The sequence below is a fragment of the Oncorhynchus gorbuscha genome, linkage group LG25 (genome assembly GCF_021184085.1).
Source record: "Oncorhynchus gorbuscha isolate QuinsamMale2020 ecotype Even-year linkage group LG25, OgorEven_v1.0, whole genome shotgun sequence".
NCBI lineage: Eukaryota > Metazoa > Chordata > Actinopteri > Salmoniformes > Salmonidae > Oncorhynchus > Oncorhynchus gorbuscha.
In genome coordinates, this window is record NC_060197.1 from 6,796,652 (window position 1) to 6,822,576 (window position 25,925).

Below are 25,925 nucleotides of genomic sequence, written 5' to 3' on the forward strand. Positions count from 1 at the left end.
TCTATATAGTGGCGGTTTGTGGCAAGTGAAAACACAGGCGCTGATGGGTGAGGGGAAATGGTTTACAACCAGTAAATAAAAACATTCCCCATAATTATGGTTTATGTTTGTAGCATGTATGTGTGATTGGTACATGTCTTAATAGTTTATGGCTGTCTGCTTGCCTGTCTGCCTGCCTGCCCATCTATCTTCCTGCCTGTCCGCACCTTTCTCTCGCGTGTCACTCACTCAGTGTATAGGTGGATGACATCAGGGGTTCGTTTTCTTGGAAGTAACATAATCACAAGTTGTGTCTCAATCACCCTGCTATGTCAACAAGGCCCAGTTCTGGCTTCTTTTGATGTAGGCCACTTTTGATAAAGAAGTGTTCCTGCATGTGTGTGTGTGTGAATGGTTTGATAGATAAGAACAGATATAGCCCTTGGTTCACTCCAGACCTGACTGCCCTCAACCAGCACAAAAACATCCTGTGGCGTACTGCACTAGCATCGAATAGTCCCCGCGATATGCAACTTTTCAGGGAAGTCAGGAGCCAATACACACAGTCTGTTAGGAAAGCAAAGGCTAGCTTTTTCAAACGGAAGTTTGCATCCTGTAACTCTAACTCCAAAAAGTTCTGGGACACTGTAAAGTCCATGGAGAATAATAGCACCTCCTCCCAGTTGCCCACTGCACTGAGGCTAGGAAACACTGTCACCACCAATAAATCCACGATAATCGAGAATTTCAATAGGCATTTCTCTATGGCTGGCCGTGCTTTCCGCCTGGCTACCCCAACCCCGGCCAACAGCTCCACACCCCCTGCAGGTACTTGCCCAAGCGTCCCCAGCTCCTCCTTCACTCAAATCCAGATAGCAGATGTTCTGAAAGAGCTGCAAAACCTGGATCCGTATAAATCAGCTGAGCTAGACAATCTGGACCCTCTCTTTCTAAAATTATCCGCCGCCATTGTTGCAACCCCTATTACTAGTCTGTTCAACCTCTCTTTCGTATCGTCCGAGATTCCTAAAGATTGGAAAGCTGCCGCAGTCATCCCTCTCTTCAAAAGGGGTGACACTCTATACCCAAACTGCTACAGACCTATATCCATCCTGCCCTGCCTTTCTAAAGTCTTCGAAAGCCAAGTTAACAAACAGATCACGGACCATTTCGCATCCCACCGTACCTTCTCCACTGTGCAATCTGGTTTCCAAGCTGGTCACGGGTGCACCTCAGTCACGCTCAAGGTACTAAACAATATCATAACCGCCATCAATAAAAGACAGTACTGTGCAGCCGTCTTCATCGACCTGGCCAGGGCTTTCGACTCTGTCAATCACCGTATTCTTATCGGCAGACTCAACAGCCTTGGTTTCTCAAATGACTGCCTTGCCTGGTTCACCAACTACTTCTCAGATAGAGTTCAGTATGTCAAATCGGAGGGCCTGTTATTCGGACTTCTGGCAGTTTCTATGGGGGTTCAATTCTCGGGCCGACTCTTTTCTCTGTATATATCAATTATGTCGCTATTGCTGCGGGTGATTCCTTGATCCACCTCTATGCAGACGACACCATTCTGTATACATCTGGCCCTTCTTTGGACGCTGTGTTAACAAACCTCCAAACGAGCTTCAATGCCATACAACACTCCTTCCGTGGCCTCCAATTGCTCTTAAACGCTAGTAAAACTAAATGCATGCTCTTCAACCGATCGCTGCCCGCACCCAACCCGCCCTACTAGCATTACTACTCTGGACGGTTCTGACTTAGAATATGTGGACAACCACAAATACCTAGGTGTCTGGCTAGACTCCTTCCAGATTCACATTACGCATCTCCAATACAAAATTAAATCTAGAATCAGCTTCCTATTTCGCAACAAAGCCTCCTTCACTAACGCTGCCAAACATACCCTCGTAAAACTGACTATCCTACCGATCCTCGACTTCGGCGATGTCATTTACAAAATAGCCTCCAACACTCTACTCAGAAAACTGGATGCAGTCTATCACAGTGCCATCCTTTTTGTCACCAAAGTCCCAAATACCACCCACCACTGCGACCTGTATGCTCTCGTCGGCTGGCCCTCGCTACATATTCGTCACCAGACCCACTGGCTCCAGGTCATCTATAAGTCTTTGCTAGGTAAAGATCCGCCTTATCTCAGCTCACTGGTCACCATAACAACACCCACCCACAGCATGCGCTACAGCAGGTATATCTCACTGGTCATCCCCAAAGCCAACACCTCCTTTGGCCGCCTTTCCTTCCAGTTATCCGCTGCCAATGACTGGAACGAATTCCAAAAACAGAGGCTAACTTTAAGCATCAGCTATCTGAGCAGCTTACCGATCGCTGCAGCTGTACATAGCCCTTCTGTAAATAGCCCACCCAACTACCTACCTCCTCCCCATATTATTTTTATTTACTTTTTTGCACACCAGTATTTTCTACTTGCACATCATCATCTGCACATCTATCACTCCAGTGTTAATTTGCTAAATTGTAACTACTTCGCTACTATTGGCCTATTTATTGACTTACCTCCTTACTCCATTTGCACACACTGTATATAGATTTTTCTATTGTACTTTTGTTTATTCCATGTGTAACTCTGTGTTGCTTTTTGTTGCACTGCTTTGCTTTATCTTGGCCAGGTCGCAGTTGTAAATGAGAACTTGTTCTCAACTGGCCTACCTGGTTAAATAAAGGTGAAATAAAAATAAAAGATACATAGTACAGAATAGCTTTGGTATTTTTAGAATCCGTGATTGAGTGTCTGAGTTTATAGTTCCCGTCAGGTTTCCCTTCTCTTCATTTCCTCTCTAACTGAATCAGGAGCGGATAGGATAAGACCATGTGATGCTCATTCACTCTCAGTAGTGCATCTCTCTATATACACTGCTCAATAAAATAAAGGGAACACTATGCACACATGACTGTAAGTCGCTTTGGATAAAAGCGTCTGCTAAATGGCATATATATATATATATATATATATATATATATATATATATATATATATAAATAAAATAACACATCCTAGATCTGAATGAAAGAAATATTCGTATTAAATACTTTTTTCTTTACATAGTTGAATGTGCTGACAACAAAATCACACAAAAAATTATCAATGGAAATCAAATTTATCAACCCATGGAGGTCTGGATTTGGAGTCACACTCAAAATTAAAGTGGAAAACCACACTACAGGCTGATCCAACTTTGATGTAATGTCCTTAAAACAAGTAAAAATGAGGCTCAGTAGTGTGTGTGACCTCCACGTGCCTGTATGACCTCCCTACAATGCCTGGGCATGCTCCTGATGAGGTGGCGGATGGTCTCCTGAGGGATCTCCTCCCAGACCTGGACTAAAGCATCCGCCAACTCCTGGACAGTCTGTGGTGCAACGTGGCGTTGGTGGATGGAGCGAGACATGATGTCCCAGATGTGCACAATTGGATTCAGGTCTGGGGAATGGGCGGGCCAGTCCATAGCATCAATGCCTTCCTCTTGCAGGAACTGCTGACACACTCCAGTCACATGAGGTCTTGCATTAGGAGGAACCCAGGGCCAACCGCACCAGCATATAGTCTCACAAGGGGTCTGAGCATCTCATCTCGGTATCTAATGGCAGTCAGGCTACCTCTGGCAAGCACATGGAGGGCTGTGCGGCCCCCCAAAGAAATGCCACCCCACACCATGACTGACCCACCGCCAAAACGGTCATGCTGGAGGATGTTGCAGGCAGCAGAACATTCTCCACCGCGTCTCCAGACTCTGTCACATCTCTCACATGTGCTCAGTGTGAACCTGCTTTCATCTGTGAAGAGCACAGGGCGCCAGTGGCGAATTTGCCAATCTTGGTGTTCTCTGGCAAATGCCAAACATCCTGCACGTTGTTGGGCTGTAAGCACAACCCCCACCTGTGGACGTTGGGCCCTCATACCACCCTCACGGAGTCTGTTTCTGACCGTTTGAGCAGACACATGCACATTTATGGCCTGCTGGAGGTCATTTTGCAGGGCTCTGGCAGTGCTCCTCCTTGCACAAAGGTGGAGGTAGCGGTCCTGCTGCTTTGTTGTTGCCCTCCTACGGCCTCCTCCACATCTACTGATGTACTGGCCTGTCTCCTGGTAGCACCTCCATACTCTGGACACTACGCTGACAGACACAGCAAACCTTCTTGCCACAGCTCGCAGTGATGTGCCATCCTGGATGAGCTGCACTACCTGAGCCACTTGTGTGGGTTGTAGACTCCGTCTCATGCTACCACTAGAGTGAAAGCACCGCCAGCATTCAAAAGTGACCAAAACATCAGCCAGGAAGCATAGGAACTGAGAAATGGTCTGTAGTCACCACCTGCAGAACCACTCCTTTATTGGGGGTGTCTTGCTAATTGCCTATAATTTCCACCTGTTGTCTATTCCATTTGCACAACAGCATGTGAAATGTATTATCAATCAGTGTTGCTTCCTAAGTGGACAGTTTGATTTCACAGAAGTGTGATTGACTTGGAGTTACATTGTGTTGTTTAAGTGTTCCCTTTATTTTTTGAGCAGTGTATATCATTCTCCCTTTCCCCACTCGCTCTCTCCTTCCACTCCCTCCATCGCGCTCCTCCTTACACATGAAACAGGTCTGGGATCAGGTTGGTGTGTGTCTCCCCTGTTCTCCTATCTTCTCCCTTCTCTTGCCCCCACAATCTCCTCTTTACCCTCCCTCTATTTCCCCCACCTATCTCTCCCTTTTCCTGTATCTCTATACCCTTATACAACACAGCGGTCTGGGTGGAAGTTGACCCACACAAGGCGCCAGGTAGCCTGGCATTTAAGAGTGTTAGGCCTGTAATCTAAAGCTTGCTGGTTCGAATCCCCGAGCTTAGTAGGTGGGAAAAAAACATGTCGATGTGCCCTTAAGCAAGACACTTAACCCTAATGTACACACTGAGAGTCCAAACACACACGCATACTAGTCAACCTTTCCACATCATACACCCCTCAGTCCCACCACCAGAGGAAAGAGAGCGAGGTGGGGGACAGTAGCTGATATGAATGTGTTTTGTGATCCAGCTGCAGTAGTCCGGTCTCACAGACATCAATTCAACGTTGGTGCAACACTGGTTGAATCGACGTGGAAATGTTGATTCAACCAGTGTGTTCCGTCCTACCAATGTGTTCCCAGTCCGGGGGGGCTCACTGTTGTGTCTCTGTTCCAAGGACAGTTCAGTTCTCCATGGCCTTGACTCTTGACCCAGACCTCTGCCTCCCACTCTTGTGATCACCCCAAGTGTGCAGGGTCACCATAGCAGGTTGTGAACTCTGACCTGGCCAGGAGAAGAGCTGGACTACCCACGCCTGGCATGTGTGGAATATCTCGGCACCGTGAGCTCATCCACGTCGCTCTGACGAGAACGCCAGGAATGGTCCGGTATGCCGCAGCAAACACCCTCTCCCTAAAGCCAAACATTCTGTCTGCTCTCCCATCTCTCTGTTATGGTCAACATTCCCTGAGTCTGTGTGAACGTGTCAGTGTTTTGGGAGAGGGGGAGGGGTGTATTAGTACCTAATCTGGTGAGGGATAGAAAGACAGGAGGAGGAGCAGGAGGATATTTTCATCAAATGAATCTGAGATATTCCAAGGCTCCTGATGGAGAAATGTAACTCTGTTGTTTTAAAGTCTATAAACAGCCATGTTTGTTTGTGTGTGTGAGTGTGTGTGTGCTTCCACTTATCGGTCTTGTGTCCTCACTAACCCGGAGGACGGGTTTTTCCACAGTGAGGAAATCTAAAGAAAATGTAGTGCCTCAACACTTGACAGGAATGACATTAAAACATTAACACATCATCAAAGAAAGAGAGAGGACATCATCATATTTCTATAGATATATACAAGTAATACTGTACAGGAGCAGACACAGGAAGGAATAGAGATGAATTCAGGGCTCTGTAGGTCACAGCAGTATTACATATTGGGAGGTAATATGTGTATTGTCATATATATTCAGTGGTGTATGTTGTGATAGGACTGTTTTTATCTCTAGAGGTTATCCTGTCCAAATTCCAGAGTCAAAAAACAGATCAGTTGGACTGAAGCTGGATGGATTTGTGCTCATCAGACATGCAGCCACACACAGACACACACAGAGTTCACAACATACATACACATTCGCAGACACACCTGGACCACCTGTAGTGGCATGTATGGCTTATTCAACATCCTTCTGTGTGTACACATCTGTGTCTGTTACACAGCTTGGCAGACAGTTTGTTGTAACAGAACACATTGGGGAAAGAGGCACAGGTCACCATCCACCACAAGCCCTTCTACAGGGGTCCCAAGGGGTCAAATGTGTCCTTCGGTTGTCCAGTCTTGAGGTCAACCCATGATCCTATTGGCCCTTCTGCCCTGGGCTAAAGTGCTACAGAGAGGGAGTGGCTGGGTGTCTATGTATGCATGGAAGAGAGTGCCGAACTGTCACTCAAACAGAGGCTCATAGAGTCTGTATATGTTCTCTCTGCCAGCCACACACTCTTATTGGCCCAGGGCAGATAGGGGCGGGCATTTATAGTCTGTTTAGTCCCCACCTCCATAAGAGAACTCCCCCTCCAGAGAAGGCAAAAACAAATTAATGGCAGTGTCTTCTTTCTCCTCTCTCTGTCTCTCTCTCCATCTATCAGTCAGTCTGTCCATCTCCCAGTGTCCTCCGTCTGTTTACCAGGTGCAGTCTTTCTTCATTAGTGTGAGGACCTTGCGTCCAAGGCTGGCTCTCCAGGGCTTGACGAAGCTCTTCATGTTGACGATAAGACGGTTCTGCTTCCTGTCTGCATGGCCCGCCACCAAGTACTCCCCACCTAAGTAGTCAAAGCATAAACAGAGACATCATTAGCTCAGCAGCCCTGCGTGTGTGTGTACGTAACGGTGTGTGTGTGTGTGCACACGTGTGCCTGTGAATAGGTGTGTGTGCGAGACTGGCCTGGGTTGAGGATGGGGCAGGTGCAGCCCCGTGCGGTCCAGGACTCTGGGTAGAGTGTTACTCGTCCTTTCTGGATCTTCACCTTAGTATTCTGACTCAACACCTTCTGAACCTTCACCTCCAACTCAGCATGGGAGCCCTTATCATGGGCTGACAAGACCTTAACCTTTAACACTGAGACAGAGAGGGAGGGAGGAGAGAGGTAAAGATGGAGTGATAGAGAGGGAGAGGGAGGGAGGAGAGAGACAAAGATGGAGGGAGAGCGAGGGAGGGAGGAGAAAGAGAGAGAGAGAGAAGGAAGGAAGGAGGAGATAAGGAGAGAGAGAGAACGATAGGAAAGGAGAGAGGGAGGGAGTAGAGTGGGGAGAGGAGGAGAGGGAGGGAGGGAGAGAGAAAGAGGGAGGGAGGGAAAGAGATATGAGACAGAGACAGAGATAGGTAGAGAGAGGGAAAGAGATATTTAGAATTTTAACAAGCCTTTATTGTACAATAAAATACTTTTACATAGAGTTATCAATAAACAAACAACAGTGGAAATCAATAAACAAACAACACAGTGGAAACCAAGGAAGCAAAAAAACAAATATGGTTTTATTACCACCATCTCTCTCGCTGTTGTTCATGTGTGTCTCAGTACTCACCATAGGCAAACTTCATGGTGCAGAAGAGTTTGCTGTTGGTCAGGACCTGCTCCTTACACTCACATTTCTCTGCAGGGGACACAATCATATTGACATATTACACACCAATACCCCGTCCAGATATGTGACTGATACCTGCTCTGTGGGTGAGTGGGTGTGTGTGTGTGGAAGTAGATAAGTGGTGACTTAAGAATGTGAGGACAGTGTGCGTGTATGTGTGTGTGATCAAGGAGGAATTTGTCTTCCTCAGCTGTAGGCCCTGGGAGATCGAGGAGAAGGACATTTTGGAAACTGTCCACAGACACACAGATCGTTGTTCTCTGCCCTTGTAAGGATGTACCATAACTTTCACTACTTAACCATTAACGCTTGGGCACTGGGCTGTGGAGCAGACCACACACACACACACACACACAGTGGTGACCCCATGTCTAACCTGAGTAGTGTAGGGCAGAAAAGAGCTCGTCTCCCCTAAAGATCCTCACCAGCTCACTGGAGTTTCCCTCTAGATTATACAGGTCCCGATCTGACCTGCACGCACATACACATTATAGACTTGCTGTTAATATAAACATAATATTATATATATCATATATGTGTGTGTGTGTATATATATATGACTCACCCGGACATGCAGTATCCCGTGAAGGGATCGCAGTCTCCCGCACAGTCGCACGGACGGCAGCCGTAGTCATGGAAACCCCAGTATCCCACCATGCACCTGTCACAGTGAGAGCCCCCCACACCAGCCTTGCAGACACAGTCTCCGTTGGTAGGGTCACAGAGAGACCCCCCACCCAGGTGGAAGGGTATTGAACCAAAGGGGTGGCAGCCACATGCTGGGGGGAAGAGAGGGAGGAGAGAGAGAGGGGAGACATGGCACATCAGTCACATATACATCAATAACTCCACCACAGCTAATCAAATACATCGGCACTCAACCCAATGTTATCTACTGACAAATAAACCACAGACATTCATTTGGATCTATTTGTACCTTACCACAGCAAATCAATTCCACCCACACTCAACCACAGCCAATTAAATCCACCACACTCAACCACAGCCAATCAAATCCACACAAAGTAAACCACTGCACACATTCAGATTGAGAACCCTAATGTTAGCAACATTTCCAATTTATATATATTTTTTCTACCTATGGCTTTATTAGGCACGTATTAGTCATGTAGAGTTCCCTTTGTGTAACTGTCACACAGATAGACACACTCCAGAGCGTGCCACCTCATTATAGCCCAGCCTGGAGGAGGAAGTGATAAGACTGGGAGAGGGAGAGAGACCACTTCCCAAAGGACTCTGGACTGACTGGAACAGTCCAGGAAAACCACGAAGCACAATGGTCTCTTTGTCATCGTCTTATCAGATTGCCATCACACACGCGCACAAGGATACATGCACGCGCGTACGACATACGCATGCACCCAGGCACACGCGCAGGAATGCACAGGCATGCGCACACATCTTTCTCAAATACCTTCCACAGTTCTCTCTCCTGTCTCTGTCCCTTCTCTCAGCTGATAGTCTGTTCTTTAAACAGACCGCAGCAATATTAGATAGCACAGTCAGTGCTATGTTCTGCCCACTCAACAACCACCTCACACACACCATAACCCCCCTATGAAACACACAACTTGCAAAGGCTCACAACACACACACATACACACCACATAAAATGTACACATAAATTCACAAACACATTCTTGCTGTCCTACTAGTCTGAATTACAAGATAACTTTGCAGGGGTGAGAGTAACAGCCAAAGTATCAGTATCACCATAAATTTGTACTCATCTGAGCGAGAGATACAAGGGCGGGGGGGGGACGGGGGACTAGAGAGACAAGAGGAGGGAGGGAGAGATGGGGGGGGGGTGTAGAGCTTTATTTCTGTTGTTTAATGATGCTTGAAGCCCCCCCCCCTCCCCATCATACCCCACTGGCAGTAAATTACTATTTAACCAGAGGCAGATCCCCTGTGTCTCTCCCCCGCTACCCTGTCTGGGTGCAGGGAGATGATGTCACAAGGCTCTACTGTCTGAGACCCAGACAAGGCTGTACCTTTATCACTTATCGCCGTGGGCAACAAATATAAGATAAGATGCATCTGTAGTTTCATTCATTTTGTATCTTTCATTATCAACAGACCTTGTAAAGACCCATGCACGCACGCACGCACGCACTCACACACACACACACACACACACACACACACACACACACACACACACACACACACACACACACACACACACACACACACACACACACACACACACACACACACACACACACACACACACACACACACACACACACACACACACACACACACACACACACACACACACACACACACACACACACACACACACACACACACACACGGGAATCATTACACTGACATCTACATCCAAAGGCATATGTAAGGCAGCTAGGAGAGACAGTCTCTCTCTTCAGGGTTCTCCACATTTACGATAATACACTTGAACTTCAAATCATTTCTCTTCCTGAAAAGCATCTATTGAGGCCCAGTTGAGACTGTAGTGTTCAGTCACCTCAAGTGATAGCAAACCTAGAAGCAGCAAAGTCATCAGCACACACACACGCAGGTGCATACATACACTTTCCCTCTCTCTCTCATGTTGTATAATAGGACATTGTTAATACATTAATTGTATAATTATTGGAGTTTAGAGATGAGAATGTGTGGAGTTGTGTGTGTTGACGCAGTGAGCTCTCACAATGAGAACATTATGGGTCTGTAGTGGTACGTGACAGAGCAGCTGCCCGAACAACCACTTAGAGCAGCTGCCCGAACACACCCACTTAGAAAACAAACAAAAATGAATCTCTCACACACACTCATTGTTACTGTGTGTGTGTGAGTTTGCGGCTCGATTGTGTGTTTTCTTTAAAGAGCTCCGCCATGCCTGGAATTGGAAATATGTTCCTAGAGACGGAGAGAAATTCCTCAGTTGTCAGATTTCAACCTCGCTCTGACACTGGGGTTCCCCTCCTAAATGTGTCCTGTCTACAAACATTCCCCAAATATGTGTTCCACTCTCACTTGTTGACAATGTGAAAATACCAATATGCTACAGACTTCCCTAAAGGCAAACCTAAACACATGCACACAAGCATGCAGTGACGCACACACACACACACACACACACACACACACACACACACACACACACACACACACACACACACACACACACACACACACACACACACACACACACACACACACACACACACACACACACACACACACACACACACACACACACACACACACACACCAGCCGGCGTCTCCCCAGCCTTCTGCATAACTGTGGGGCTGAGCTCACTGGGTCAAATCAGACAGATAATCAGAGAATGTAGCCACTGTCGTCTTTATGGATGGGTATCTAGTGTTTACTTAAGTCCCATCACAGAGCACAAACAACACACACACACACACAAATGCGGAAGACACATTTCAGTTGGATACATTCAGTTGTACAACTGACTAGGTACCCCTCTTTCCCGTTCCTTTTCCTTACATGAGCCACCACCGTGTTAATTAGTGATGACGAACCACTCCAGTGACTCACAGAGAACACAAACAGCCATAACAACAGGGACAGGGGTTGGGGTAGGCAGGTCCCAGGTATGCCCCAGTCTGATGATTCATCTATGTGTAATCCTCAGAGAGAGTGTAGGCCGTGTGAAAGACAAAACACAAACACACTGACACACACACAAAGAACCAGGTGCCCATCAGGAGCGACGTTATCCAGCACGTCTCGGCTTGCGATCTCAGCAATCAGCATTCCGGACAGAAATGAGTTGGCTCTGCCAGTAAGGGTGTGTGTATACGGTGTGTATGTGTCTCATGTTCTCTGGATTCCTACGGTGTGTGTTTATGTGTGTGAGTGTTTGTGTGATTGAGTCAGTGAGTCAGTGAGTGAGTGAGTGATAGAGCAAGCCAGTGAATGTGAGTCAGACATGGGCTCAAATCTTTGAAGTACATTGAGCTTTTGCTTTAGCCATCTGGAGTGCGTGTGCGAGAGTTTGTCTTACGTTTACAGGAGTCCTGGGCCGTGTGCGCCCTCTGGGGGTCTCTGTAGAAGCCAGTCTTACAGCTCTGACAGTTGCGTCCCTCTGTGCTGTGTAGACACTCACACACACCTCCGCTGCGCTGGCCGGACTCCCGCCACACCGACCAATCAAAACTGCAGCTCTGGGCATGCCCGTTACACTTACACTCTATAGGGAGACAGGACGGGACATCAGAATCACAGATATCTGTCAATCTTCTCTAAACAGGCACTGATTGGTCATCATGATCAATGATGGCTGTAAGTGGGGCCGTGCGTTGTTCCTGACCAGATCTCATTCTCAGATAGAACTCCTGGCCCTAGCGTATAGTGAATAGCAGTAGTGTCACTCACTCCTGCACTCGTGTGGAGCCCCTGTGAGTCCGTCCGCAGGTTGCCAGGGTCGGTCGTTGTAGAGCGGAGCACAGCGCTCACAGTGAACACCTGCAGTGTTGTGACTACACACACACTTCCCATGAACCTGAGAGAGAGGAAGAGGAGAGGGAGAGGAGGAGAGGAAGGGAGGGAGAGGAAGAGGAAAGGGAGAGGGAGAGGAAGGGGGGACAAAGAGGTCAGTGTAAGGGAGAGAGCAGTTCCCACGTGAGAGCAGCAGCACCCCAAGTCTAACCCCTGGGGGTCGGGGGGGGGCTCCCCTGCCTGTTCTCTTTCAGGTCCTGTCCTGTAATTGCTGAAAGGAGATTGATTGTTTGGCTTCATCGCTGGAAATGAACATTGGCCTTGTGACGAAAGAGGCCTGAAAAGGACAGTGGCTGAGTGTGTGTGTGTGTGTGTGTGTGTGTGCATGGAAATATGTAGCGCTGAGAGCACAATAACAGTCTCCTTGTCATTCCTGTGAGTTGGAATGTCATGCACGCGGGTTAATGAGGTACTCTAGGTGGGAGGTTGACAAGGCATCTGAGGTAGCTATTTATCTGTTTGGGTTACAGTGCCTCTGTGTGGGGGAACAGAGGCACAGAGAGAGGCCTGAACACACACACACACACACACATTCAAACACACAGACGCATGCACACACACACACTGAACACAAACACTCACACACACACACTCCAACCCCTGCGGTAGTTTCAGTTTCCCACGGTGTATGGCTATAGAGGCTGCTGCCCTCTACCACAAAATGCCCTCTCCCCTATGCTGCACAGACGCTCACACAGAGGGTTAAACACAGGCATGGGAGAGACCTGTAGCTACCGGAACTGGGACATATCCCAGGCCCTTGCACTAACTCCAGATCGAACCCTAACCTTATCTCAAACTCAACCCCAGTCACTGTGCCAGCCCAAGACATAACCCCAACCATATTCCATCAACCAGGAGAATGGAGGAAGATAAGGACAGGCAGGTAAGACAGTGTGAGAAATGGATGTGGTAGATCGTGATTGGACAAACATAGAGAAAATGAGTAAAGGAACTCTGTGTACATCACTACATCAATGAGAATGGAATCATCTGTAACCAGGACTGATTGTGGAAAAGGGGGAAGGAGGCAGGTAGAGAGAAGAAGAGGGGGAGGAGAGGAGAAGAGAAAGAGGGGGAAGGAGAGGAGAGACATTGGCCAAGCTCCAGACAGCTGGTATTCCAAACAATTTCACATGTTTACCTGCTTGATATACACATACACCAATAGACACACACATAAATACATACCCAGGCAGCCAGGCTCCCAGGCACACACACAAATAAAATGCACACACACTCCTTCCTGCCCTGAGCTTGTGTGTGTGTTCTGTTTTGACAGGCCTGTATTTCAAACACTCTGACCCTCTGATAAAGAGGTTGTTGGACATGGACAGGGAGGGGTGGCAGAGGGTACAGACGGGTGCTCAGGAAGACCTTGGCAGCCCCACACCCAGAGGATGGGCGTCACTCACGCCCATTTCCCCTCACACATCAAAAGCTTTATGGGCCAATGTGAAATTAAGTCATTCATCAGCAGCGTGTGTGTGTATTCATCCAAACAACATGATAAGTGTGTGTGTTAATCCGATCATCAGCGTGTGTGTGTACTCAGGCAAACACCTATATAGCACAATACTCTCCATGAGGTGCAGTCTTTAAATTCCAACACCTCTCCAGAGACTCATTCTCAGACTCCAGTTACTGTGCAAGTCTCTACAGCCCTTAGAGACTCTTACTGCCTCTCCATTTGCTATGCTAATTGCTGCAAACGCTCCAGTAGCTGAGCATGGGCCCAGAGGGTTGGATGTGGGTCAAAAACTGGCTCTGTGGTCAACTCAGAGTGGCTCACACAGACCATGATCCCCTTCCCATGTGGTCTGGACCTGTGAGCCCTGCAACACAACAACAAAAACACTGTTTCTCCCCAAAAACACTTCGGACTGCACAAAACTGTCTGGGCACTAATAGCCCTCAATATCAAGGCCACTGATTATTGAGTTTACTTACTTGCTCTCTCTCTCTCTCTCACACACACACACACACACACACACACACACACACACACACACACACACACACACACACACACACACACACACACACACACACACACACACACACACACACACACACACACACACACACACACACACACACACACACACACAGCTTTGTTTTCATGAATTTTCAAGAAGCCCCTAGCCACGACACACTTGCGCGGGCGGCTGTGGGCGAGGTCGGCCTGGGCCTACCCCGCCTACCACACAGTTTCATTTGCTGAGGCTTTCCAGACAAGCGATGCGCAGAGCTGGGTTTGTGTTGCTCAATGGGTTTGCCTGGGCATGTTCAGTAAAGAATCGTTTTAGAAAGTTGCAGACTCAAATGCCATGAATAGAACTGACATGATTTCTTAAATCAGAGAGGCATGTTTGTTCTACATTTTACATTTATATCTGAACGTTGGCCAACGTTGTGTCCGTCCTCCTGCTGAACGCGGCCCTGGTACACGCTTGTCCCTACCAATGTGAAGCTAGCCACATTAACAATTAGCCACAAAAGTTGAATTTGCGGTTCTGAACAAAAGTCCCTCATTAAAAGTGATGCAAACATACAAATAGTGGATAGAACCATGCCAGCTTTGGACGAGATAATGCTAAATACGGTTGGAATGTCGTTAGAATTTAAGATTTAATACAATAATGAATTAGTTTGACAAACAGAAAACAACTGTTGAAATCATGGGGGCACAAAATCCTGGCTCCCAAACTGCTATTTTGTGGGTTTTTTTTGAGCTGATCTTAACTTCTTTTGTACATAAATGTTTCCGCCATCGGTTCCTATGACCGAAAAGAGCGTCTGGACATCAGAACAGCGATCACTAACCTCGATTTGGATGAGGATTTCTACTTCAATGAGTCGGTGGCACAGGACATACTGCTCACACCACACCCTAAATCTGGCAATATAAAGGCCAACGTGTGGGCACCCGGATGAAACTATGGCGGCAAGTAAATAAACCGCCTCTACCCTCTGTTCTATTGGTGAATGTACAATCACTGGAGAATAAACTGGACGAGCTCCGTTTGAGACTATCCTACCAATGGGACCTGAAGAACTGTAATATTCTTTTTCTTGGAAACCTGGCCATATCATGGTCCAAACACACCAACACAGTCGAGAAGAGGGCATGACAACGCCTCTTTCCCCTCAGGAGCCTGAAAAGATTTGGAATGGGTCCTCAGATCCTCAAAACGTTCAACAGCTGCACCATTGAGAGCATCTTGACTGGCTGCATCACCGCTTGATATGGCAACGACTTGGCATTCGACTGCAAGGCGCTACAGAGGGTATTGCGCACAGCCTTGTAGTACATCACTGGGGCCGAGTTCCCTACCATCCAGGACCTCTATACCAGGCGGTGTCAGATGAAGGCCCTACAAATTGTCAAAGACTCCAGCCACCCAAGTCATAGACTGTTCTCTCTGATACCGCACGGCAACCAATGCACCAAGTCTGGAACCAACAGCACCCTGAACAGCTTATACCCCCAAGCCATAAGACTGCTAAATTGTTAGTTAAATAGTTAACCAAATAGCTACCCGGACGATCTGCATTGACCCTTGTTGCGCTCACTTTTTTGACTCCTCACATACGCTGCTGCTACTGTGTATAATCCATCACTTTATTCCTGGTTATATGTACATATCTACCTCAATTACCTCGTACCCCATTCACCTCAACTCGGTACTGGTACCCCATGTATTTATCGTCACTGATTGTGTATCTATCATTACTTTTATTATTGTTTTATTTCTCAATTTTCTTTCTCTCTGCATTATTTGTGAAGGGTCTGCATGCAAGCGTTGCACTGTTAGGCCACACCTGTTGTTTACAATGTTTGAAATCCCACTGCGGATGTATTAAGACTGCATAATTGCTTTTGGGGGCATATTTATATGCCCTGTACAGACTTCCCCATGGATTGTGCACCCATGAAACGGGGTATCCGTCTACACAGTGACACCCACAGAACATAACTATGTAGAGTTTACATAAATGTTAGTGTAGCCGATGTGAAATGGCTAGCTAGTTAGCGGTGGTGCGCGCCAGTTGCGTTTCAGTCGGTGACGTCACTTGCTCTGAGACCTTGAAGTAGTGGTTCCCCTTGCTCTGCAAGGGCCGCGGCTTTTGTGGAGCGATGGGTAACGATGCTTCGAGGGTGACTCTTGACGTGTGCAGAGCGTCCCTGGTTCGCGCCCAGTTCGGGGGCGAGGGACGGACGTAAAGTCTATACTGTGTTAGCGTATTAGCTCTAAAAATCTCAAATTTGGACTCATCAGACTGCCCACAACTAACCCCGCCTTGTTCCATGGCGAGGGGTACTCAGGATTGTCTGGACTTTTTGGGTATGAAAAATATATTCCCATTCAAAATCCTCAACCCCCTAACCCTAACTCCTAACCTAAAACCCTAACCCTGATCTTAGCCACAAACACAAAACTTAACCCTTAAGCCTAAAATAGCATTTTAACAAATTCACAACATGAACAAAGTCTTGTCAGGTCATTCTGGTCCTTATTAGGTAGGAAAACATGTACACAAACTCACACCCACCCGTCTTGTTTGAGTGTGTTGAGAGAGAGAGAGAGAGAGAGAGCTTATATAACCTCATACCATCCCCCGTCTCAACGCTTGTTTACCCAACTCTCCCGCATATCGCACTACAACGTTAGGTCGTGTTGTGATATTACCTGATGTTTAGAATATCAACATTAAAAAGCTTAAAACACATTCTGAGGATGCTTTTGTAGCCTAGATAAAGTCAAGTCCAAACTAGGTTAACTAGGTGTAGTCCACTGGGTTACTAGATAAGCCAGTGATATTATGGGGGAGGATGACAGACAGACACCTCTGATTACAGTGGGCTCACACAGTGGAGACAGACTGACCGGCTGCAACCATACAAGCTCCTAGATACTGTAATACTGCCACAGACACTGCTATTGTGGGCTTAACACTCATACACAAAGTTATAGTTACCCACAGTCAGACAGTCTCTGTGTGTCTACGTCTTTGTGTCTGCAGTCTAAAGGTTATTTTGTCACACTCACTTTCCCTGCTCTCTGGGCCTGCTGATTGCAATAGAATAGGCGCTCTGCTTCAAAAGGCGTCGGGCGGAACTGCGTGTGGAGATGGCCGAGATAGGCGTTCCACAGGCAGTCTGGAAACGCTCGCTGCATCTCTAATGTCCATCTACACACTGTGAATCAGCCATGTCCATTCACACCTTTATCAGCGCACGCACACACACACACACACACACACACACACACACACACACACACACACACACACACACACACACACACACACACACACACACACACACACACACACACACACACACACACACACACACACACACACACACACACACACACACACACACACACTTTTTTAGACATCAACACCATCATTAGCCCAGTGCTGAATCAATATCAACATCTCTTTTGTAATCTGGATCACAGGAAAGGGAGCTCTTTATCTACCCAGACAGAGCAAGCCCAGCACAGGAAGTGGGACAGAGAAAGGTGATAGCCCTCATCACTATGCTAATGACTGACACACAAAACACATGCATGAACACGTCAGATACGCAGACACAAACACAGACACACACACTCACCACGTGGTTGGTTCTGTCCCTGACAGGGCGGTAACCGGGTGCGGGGACACACTGCTCGGCGTGCCCGTTGCAGAAGCAGCTGCCCTTCACGATGAGGTCATAAATGGCGAAGTGCTGGGTGGGCGGGGCTCCAACGGTGGGATCTTTGGCCTGGCAGGGACAGGATTGGCACTCCTGCAGACGTACACGCACGTTGGTCACCCTCAGCTGCTCCTGGCCTGCCACCCCATATGGGTCAAGAGCTTCCCATTGGGGGAGGGCACGATAGATCACCTGTCAATCAACCAATCCAACAGTCAGTCAAAATTATACGGGTTAGTTGCACCATGTTATTACGCAAGAGTTGGTGACAACACATCTTCTTTTCTGCACCGCTCTCTCTGTCTTTCTTTCTTTCTCTCTCTCTCGCTGAGTCTTGCATCCCTAAATTGATGATCCCTCCATTTTACCCCCCAGCCCAAGCACAATTTCCATCACATCGGTGGCTGCTCCTATGGAAACCTGTTACACTGCTGCTGTTGTTGAGGGTGAACTGTGTTCCTGAGAGGGTTGTGTTTCTGACACATATCACTGGAGCATAAGTGTGTTTCTGACACATATCACTGGAGCATAAGTGTGTTTCTGACACATATCACTGGAGCATAAGTGTGTTTCTGACACATATCACTGGAGCATAAGTGTGTTTCTGACACATATCACTGGAGCATAAGTGTGTTTCTGACACAGATATCACTGGGGCAGAAGTGTGTTTCTGACACAGATATCACTGGGGCAGAAGTGTGTTTCTGACACAGATATCACTGGGGCAGAAGTGTGTTTCTGACACAGATATCACTGGGGCAGAAGCATGTTTCTGACACAGATATCACTGGGGCAGAAGCGTGTTTCTGACACAGATATCACTGGGGCAGAAGTGTGTTTCTGACACAGATATCACTGGGGAAGAAGTGTGTTTCTGCCACAGATATCACTGGGGCAGAAGTGTGTTTCTGACAGATATCACTGGGGCAGAAGCATGTTTCTGACACAGATATCACTGGGGCAGAAGCATGTTTCTGACACAGATATCACTGGGGCAGAAGCGTGTTTCTGACACAGATATCACTGGGGCAGAAGCGTGTTTCTGACACAGATATCACTGGGGCAGAAGCGTGTTTCTGACACAGATATCACTGGGGCAGAAGCGTGTTTCTGACACAGATATCACTGGGGCAGAAGCATGTTTCTGACACAGATATCACTGGGGCAGAAACGTGTTTCTGACACAGATATCACTGGTGCAGAAGCGTGATTCTGACACAGATATCACTGGGGCAGAAGCATGTTTCTGACACAGATATCACTGGGGCAGAAGCGTGTTTCTGACACAGATATCACTGGGGCAGAAGTGTGTTTCTGACACAGATATCACTGGGGCAGAAGTGTGTTTCTGACACAGATATCACTGGGGCAGAAGCATGTTTCTGACACAGATATCACTGGGGCAGAAGCGTGTTTCTGACACAGATATCACTGGGGCAGAAGCGTGTTTCTGACACAGATATCACTGGGGCAGAAGTGTGTTTCTGTCACAGATATCACTGGGGCAGAAGCATGTTTCTGAAACAGATATCACTGGGGCAGAAGCGTGTTTCTGACACAGATATCACTGGGGCAGAAGTATGTTTCTGACACAGATATCACTGGGGCAGAAGTGTGTTTGTTTAAGGGGAGTTCGTTGTCATTGAGGGAAGTGTGTGATGCTGGGAGGGGGTGTTATTGGAGGAGAGTATGTATCCCTGATATAGATATCATTGGGTGAGGGGTGTGTGTTTGTGAGTCGAGCCCATGCTGTGTCTCCATTGGCTGTATGGCTGGCCTGGGGTGTGATGGGAGGAGCACTATTAAGTTCCCTGTTGTTGGAATAGGTCACAGAGTCATGGCATTGTGTTCCGCAATTAAGGGAACACAACAAATAGGGCAAGGGGCGCCAGTCTGCGGGAGAGGAGGACGAGACAAAAGAGCGGGCGAGAGATGCAGCCCCACATAACTCAGCCCTGGACAAAGGCTCTACGATAGCCCAGCGACACCGCAGCAACACTGTCACACACACATACAAACACATCCCCAATGGACAAACCCAAACTCCACACACAACATCCAATGAACATTCCCAACTACACACACACTTACCCAATCAACATTTCCATACCCTGCAAAAATTCCACAAGAGGCCTTCTGGAGTACAGAATTTATACAACCCACACAACGAAAGCAAACTCAAACACACACATACAAACAAACAAATTAAGTCTCTCATGAAAATTTTTATGAAATGTCAAGTCATTGTCTGGGTATGGTCTCCCAAACCATAGAAACAGAGAGAGCAGTCCCACAGAAACCTTAGTTAGGGGAGCATGTGGCTTTTCTACGCTCATAATCTTTTCTTTTCCTGTTACAGTCTGAAAAACAGTGTAAGACTGGCTTTAACAGCCCTAATTCCATCAAAGCGCTGTGGACTGTATTCTGGTAAACAGGAACAATGGGCATTGATGGAGGGAGAGAGCGAGAGAGAGAGAAAGCGAGAGGAGGGGGATGGGCCGTCTCGCCTGCAGGACCAACTTCCATCAGGGCAATGGCACTTCCTCCTTGACAGACAGACAGAGAGAGAGAGAGGTGTGTGTGGGGCTCTGTTTAGACGGCTCCTTCTCTAAGGAGGTTACAGTCTCTATAACACCTAAACACACACACTCTTCCAGCCCAGCTGACCTCATAAATAACACAAGGAGCCCTGAGCTCTCCAACAGAGAGACTAACGAGACCTCTTCAGTTAGTACCTGAACAAGCGTCCCAGGTTTTCCCCCATTCAAACGAACATGTTCAGCTCTCAGCACAAGAGATGACATGCTTTTTAATGTTCATCAGATAAAAGAGGGGGGAAGCTGGGAATACCTGCTCCCTCACGGTATCGCTCCAAGCTAAGACACTCCTCCTCCCTCCTTCTTGCTATCCATCACAGTTAAACACTTATCTGATTGCAGGAGCCCAAACACTTAACACTGACTAAACACACACACCCTCACACACACACACACACACACACACACACACACACACACACACACACACACACACACACACACACACACTTGGCACATTGAGCTAGTAGGTGAAAGCCTGACATGGTAGGCATATTTGCATGTGCACCTTGCCCTCTGTATGAACATAAACACACAGAGCACAGCTCTCAGCTCCCAGGGTAAAGCACACACACAGTTCTGTACATGCCTTGCTGTCATCACCAGACAGGGCACAGACATATGAGTTGTCAGAATGATGGTTTTAGTTAATGATGAACATCACAAGATAAATACAATAGCTATAGCGATAGAGAGAGGGGAGAATGGTTTAGTATAACAGACTCTGTGATGAGGAGCTGAAAGGGCTCTGGAGTCTGGACCCCTCCCCTGACCTCAGGGTCATCAGACAGAGGTTAGAGGGTAAAGGTCATGCTACTATCACAGTGTCTCGCTGCTTCCCTCACACACACACAAAAACACACAAGCATTCACACACAAACATGCATTGCACGCACATCACAACATGACTCAAGTATCTTATAGTAGCACATACACACTTCCACATGTTCACACTTGCATGGACACACACACACACACACCACTCACAGGGGAAGACTGCTTTTGGATGTACAATACAGCGGATCATAAAAGATGACAGGATTACATGTAGGCAATCCTACCAGGGAAAAGCCTGTGGAGCAGTACCATTACAGAGTCAACATGCACTACATCAGGGATCATCAACTAGAGTCATTACAGAGTCAACATGCACTACATCAGAGATCATCAACTAGAGTCATTACAGAGTCAACATGCACTACATCAGGGATCATAAATTAGATTCATTACAGAGTCAACATGCACTACATCAGGGATCATCAACTAGATTCATTACAGAGTCAACATGCACTACATCAGAGATCATCAACTAGAGTCATTACAGAGTCAACATGCACTAGATCAGGGATCATCAACTAGATTCATTAGAGAGTCAACATGCACTACATCAGGGATCATCAACTAGATTCATTAGAGAGTCAACATGCACTACATCAGGGATCATAAATTAGATTCATTACAGAGTCAACATGCACTACATCAGGGATCATCAACTAGATTCATTACAGAGTCAACATGCACTACATCAGGGACCATCAACTAGAGTCATTAGAGAGTCAACATGCACTACATCAGAGATCATCAACTAGAGTCATTAGAGAGTCAACATGCACTACATCAGGGATCATCAACTAGATTCATTACAGAGTCAACATGCACTACATCAGAGATCATCAACTAGAGTCATTACAGAGTCAACATGCACTACATCAGGGACCATCAACTAGAGTCATTAGAGAGTCAACATGCACAACATCAGGAATCATCAACTAGATTCATTACAGAGTCAATATGCACTACATCTTAGGATCATCAACTAGATTCATTACAGAGTCAATATGCACTACATCAGGAATCATCAACTAGATTCAGTACAGAGTCAATATGCACTACATCAGGAATCATCACCTAGATTCATTACAGAGTCAATATGCACTACATCAGGAATCATCAACTAGATTTATTACAGAGTCAATATGCATTACATCGGGAATCATCAACTAGATTCAGCCGCGGCTCATTTGTGTCTTAAGCGGGTGGTCGGGGGGATGGAACATAATTGGAAATAATTTTATAGACTGCAAAATGACCGCAAGAAGATCACAAATATATAATATTTGACTAAAACATAATAATTTCAAACCTTGCTTCCGATTGTTTACGATCACGTGCCTCTCTATTGTGCCTGGGAATACTCTGGAATAGATTTTCAAAATGAAAATGACTTGGAGCTGATTTCCTGGTGTTTTTACAGTGTTTTATGTCCAACAAAAAAACAACAACACATACATAGATACATACACACATATACATATAGAGTATATTGTTTTTTATTATTCTCAGAAAACTTGGGGGGCCTAACAAAACCACCAAATCCGGCCCTGTGAGCCACCAGTTGGGGAACCCCGCACTACATGATATCCCTGCACTGGGTGAACTGTTAGCTCTGCCTTGGTAGGAGCTGAAACCCCTCACACACTGTTTCAGTTAGACATCAAGGAGCTGCCAGGAACCCTTTCTTGCCACATAATCCCTACACCCACCTGATAACCACCCTTCTGTAGTAATAACACACTCCTCCGTAGTGCTGCTGCTGGCTTGGGTACTACGGACTACCCAGGCCATAGAGAGCTGTAGAGAGGTTAGGGTGTGCAGACTGGAGTTCCAGAACAGCACTAACACACCTGACTAAACTCATCACGGTTTTGATTAGTACCTGTATTTAGATTAGAGACCCATAATTCAGACACACAGGGGAATATGCAGGTTAGCTTTATGAGTGGGGGGAAGTGGAGTGGACACTCCTGTGTGTAGTACAGTAGCCAACATCTATCATCCCTCCTTCCTTCCAGCTGTTCATCCGTCCATAAGTAAGGTGCCATGACAGGGCACATCCTGGATGGCTAGAGGTGTGAGTCTGAGCTGCTGTCTGGACTAACACCTGGTTCTGTCCTGGCCCTGTCTGTCTGTCTGTCTGTCTGTCTGTCTGTCTGTCTGTCTGTCTGTCTGTCTGTCTGTCTGTCTGTCTGTCTGTCTGTCTGTCTGTCTGTCTGTCTGTCTGTCTGTCTGTCTGTCTGTCTGTCTGTCTGTCTGTCTGTCTGTCTGTCTGTCTGTCTGTCTCCGTACACACACACACACCACACACACACACACACACACACACACACACACACACACACACACACACACACACACACACACACACACACACACACACACACACACACACACACACACACACACACACACACACACACACACACAGCCCTCCTCACCTCTCCCCTGGTACAGGGGTAAGCACCAGAGTATTTGGAGGTGCAGGGGGCCCCGTCCAGCACTGCCTTTCCCTCCTCCAGTCCAAAGGTGGCGCTACAGTTCCTGGCGTAGTACTGCAATGTCTTCCAGGTCTGCCCAAAGTCCTGCGAGCGCTCCAGGGTCATGGCGGTAGGGCGGGGTGAGCGGAACACCATGATCAGGTGGGTGAAGATGAATTCTGCCTCCAGATCCAGCTGCAGAGTCTCAGACTCCACTTCCCCGGACGACTGCCACCAGGTGTTGGGGTGACGGAAGGAGGAGTCGGCCATGGCCGCAGCCAGGTGGGCCTGCAGGGGGAGAGCCGCGTTGCACTCCCCACACCTGGCCGGGGGACAGGGCACTGTGGAGGAGGAGGGGTCAGAGTAGGAGCAGTAGGGCTCGGTGCCCTTGTAGCCACACACGGTCTGGGTCAGGACCCTGCGGCCTAGCACCAGATTGCCCATTCGGGGGTTGCACGCCTGGCTCTCACAGCGAGGGGCTACCCCCCCTACACGACCCACATCTATAGGAAGAGAGAGAGGACAGGTTATAGGAGAAGGAGGAGGGTGAGGATGTGTGTGTGCGTCTGTGTATATGTCATATAAACTTGAATCTAACGTCTTAACTTGAATGCTTCAATGTGGACTTTGACACAGATCAAGTTTTGGAAAGCTATGGGAGGAGGATGTGCACTCCAGACGCGTTCCAGATGCATTGCCCATGGGTCTTAAGAACACCTTCTGGGCAACACTGCCATCTTTAAGAGTCCTCTCCACTGCCAACATGCACACAAGGGCTGTTCTGTTCACAGCCAGGGTTTCATGGTTTTATAACACAACAATTATGTTTATAATATGGGCAGGTATTCAATTTTTGGCAGTCGACAATGGATGTTAGCTCACAGTAGCCTTCATTGTTATGGTCTTTTGAGGTTATTACATAGTTATAAAAACACATTCGTATCTTTGTGTTTCGTTTGAAAACTGTGGTCCTTCTGTAGCTCAGTTGGTAGAGCATGGCGCTTGTAACGCCAGGGTAGTGGGTTCGATCCCCGGGACCACCCATACGTAGAATGTATGCACACATGACTGTAAGTCGCTTTGGATAAAAGCGTCTGCTAAATGGCATATTTATTTATTTATTTATTTATTTAAAACATTCTACATTATAGAGAAAATCTCAGTGATATCACGAGACACGAGTTTCACCTCGACACAAATAGAATGTTGACCCGAGGTGGTCAACAGAGCCGAGCGGAGCGGAAGGAAATACTTTTGTCACGGTTGCTGCACTTGTCAGGCGTATTGTTCCGAGACAGCGGGAACGCTACATCGTTGCACACAATGAATACACTGCCTATGAATCCAATTCGAATAGGATCCGTTTTTTTTTTAAAGAAAACATACAAACCTGCAAGAATAGCAGATAGGCCAGTGCAGGTAAAAACAGCAAACAAAGTCCACATCGTAGTTCCGACCCACGAGCAAGTGTTCCCAAGAAGAGGTTAGCCGATGAGATACCTAGAGAGCAGCCTTGTGAATAGGCAACGCGACACCTCGTTGGTGTTATTCAAGTGGCAAATAGATGCTAGATTTCATCCGCGAATGTAAAGCCAAGGTTCAAAGCCAGTGTTGGTTATACTATCCATTTCAATAAAAAACAGATATGATCAAAGAAAAACAAAGTGCCCAGTTTGACAAGACGGAAGGTTCAGACACCCAGGGAAAAGTATTCCATTATGCCGCATTTACTTCTGCAAAGGCCGAGGACTGATTTTCGTTCTCTCGTATTCGTCGGGACCTTCTACCTTACAGTTAATTTGCTTGCTGATGGCCTGAAGATATACTGTGAATCTACTATGGAATACTGAGAGAGTGACAGCGGGCTTGCGGCTCCGCCCCGTCTCTTTGCATTTTTCTCTTTAAAGGAACATTCCTGGTAGTCAGGAGCCAGTCGGTGTCAGGTCAGAGCTGGCACGCTGTGGTCATCCAAACCTCTCAAATCCACAGACACTCATCCGGATAAAAAAAAATGAGGTTAAATTTGACACTTCGTGTAAACAAAACAAAGGAACGCAGAATAACAAAGCCAAGGGTCCAGAATGATTGAGGCTCGTGAGCTGAACAGGATTCACATTGGGGGAAATAGTT

General features: G+C 47.1%; 1 protein-coding gene across 1 annotated transcript; it reads right to left on the reverse strand.

Annotated features, from left to right (window-relative positions):
• Positions 1-4,514: 4,514 nt before the first annotated feature.
• On the reverse strand, positions 4,515-25,650 carry LOC124014249 (netrin-4-like). Its single transcript, XM_046329060.1, has 10 exons — positions 25,186-25,650; positions 23,757-24,298; positions 17,804-18,076; positions 12,052-12,178; positions 11,681-11,866; positions 8,221-8,434; positions 8,032-8,126; positions 7,596-7,664; positions 6,955-7,128; positions 4,515-6,832 (listed from the first exon to the last, which is right to left on the reverse strand). Exons 1-10 carry the CDS (start codon positions 25,238-25,240, stop codon positions 6,693-6,695), a joined length of 1,875 nt encoding a protein of 624 aa, XP_046185016.1. The 5' UTR covers positions 25,241-25,650; the 3' UTR covers positions 4,515-6,692.
• Positions 25,651-25,925: the final 275 nt, after the last annotated feature.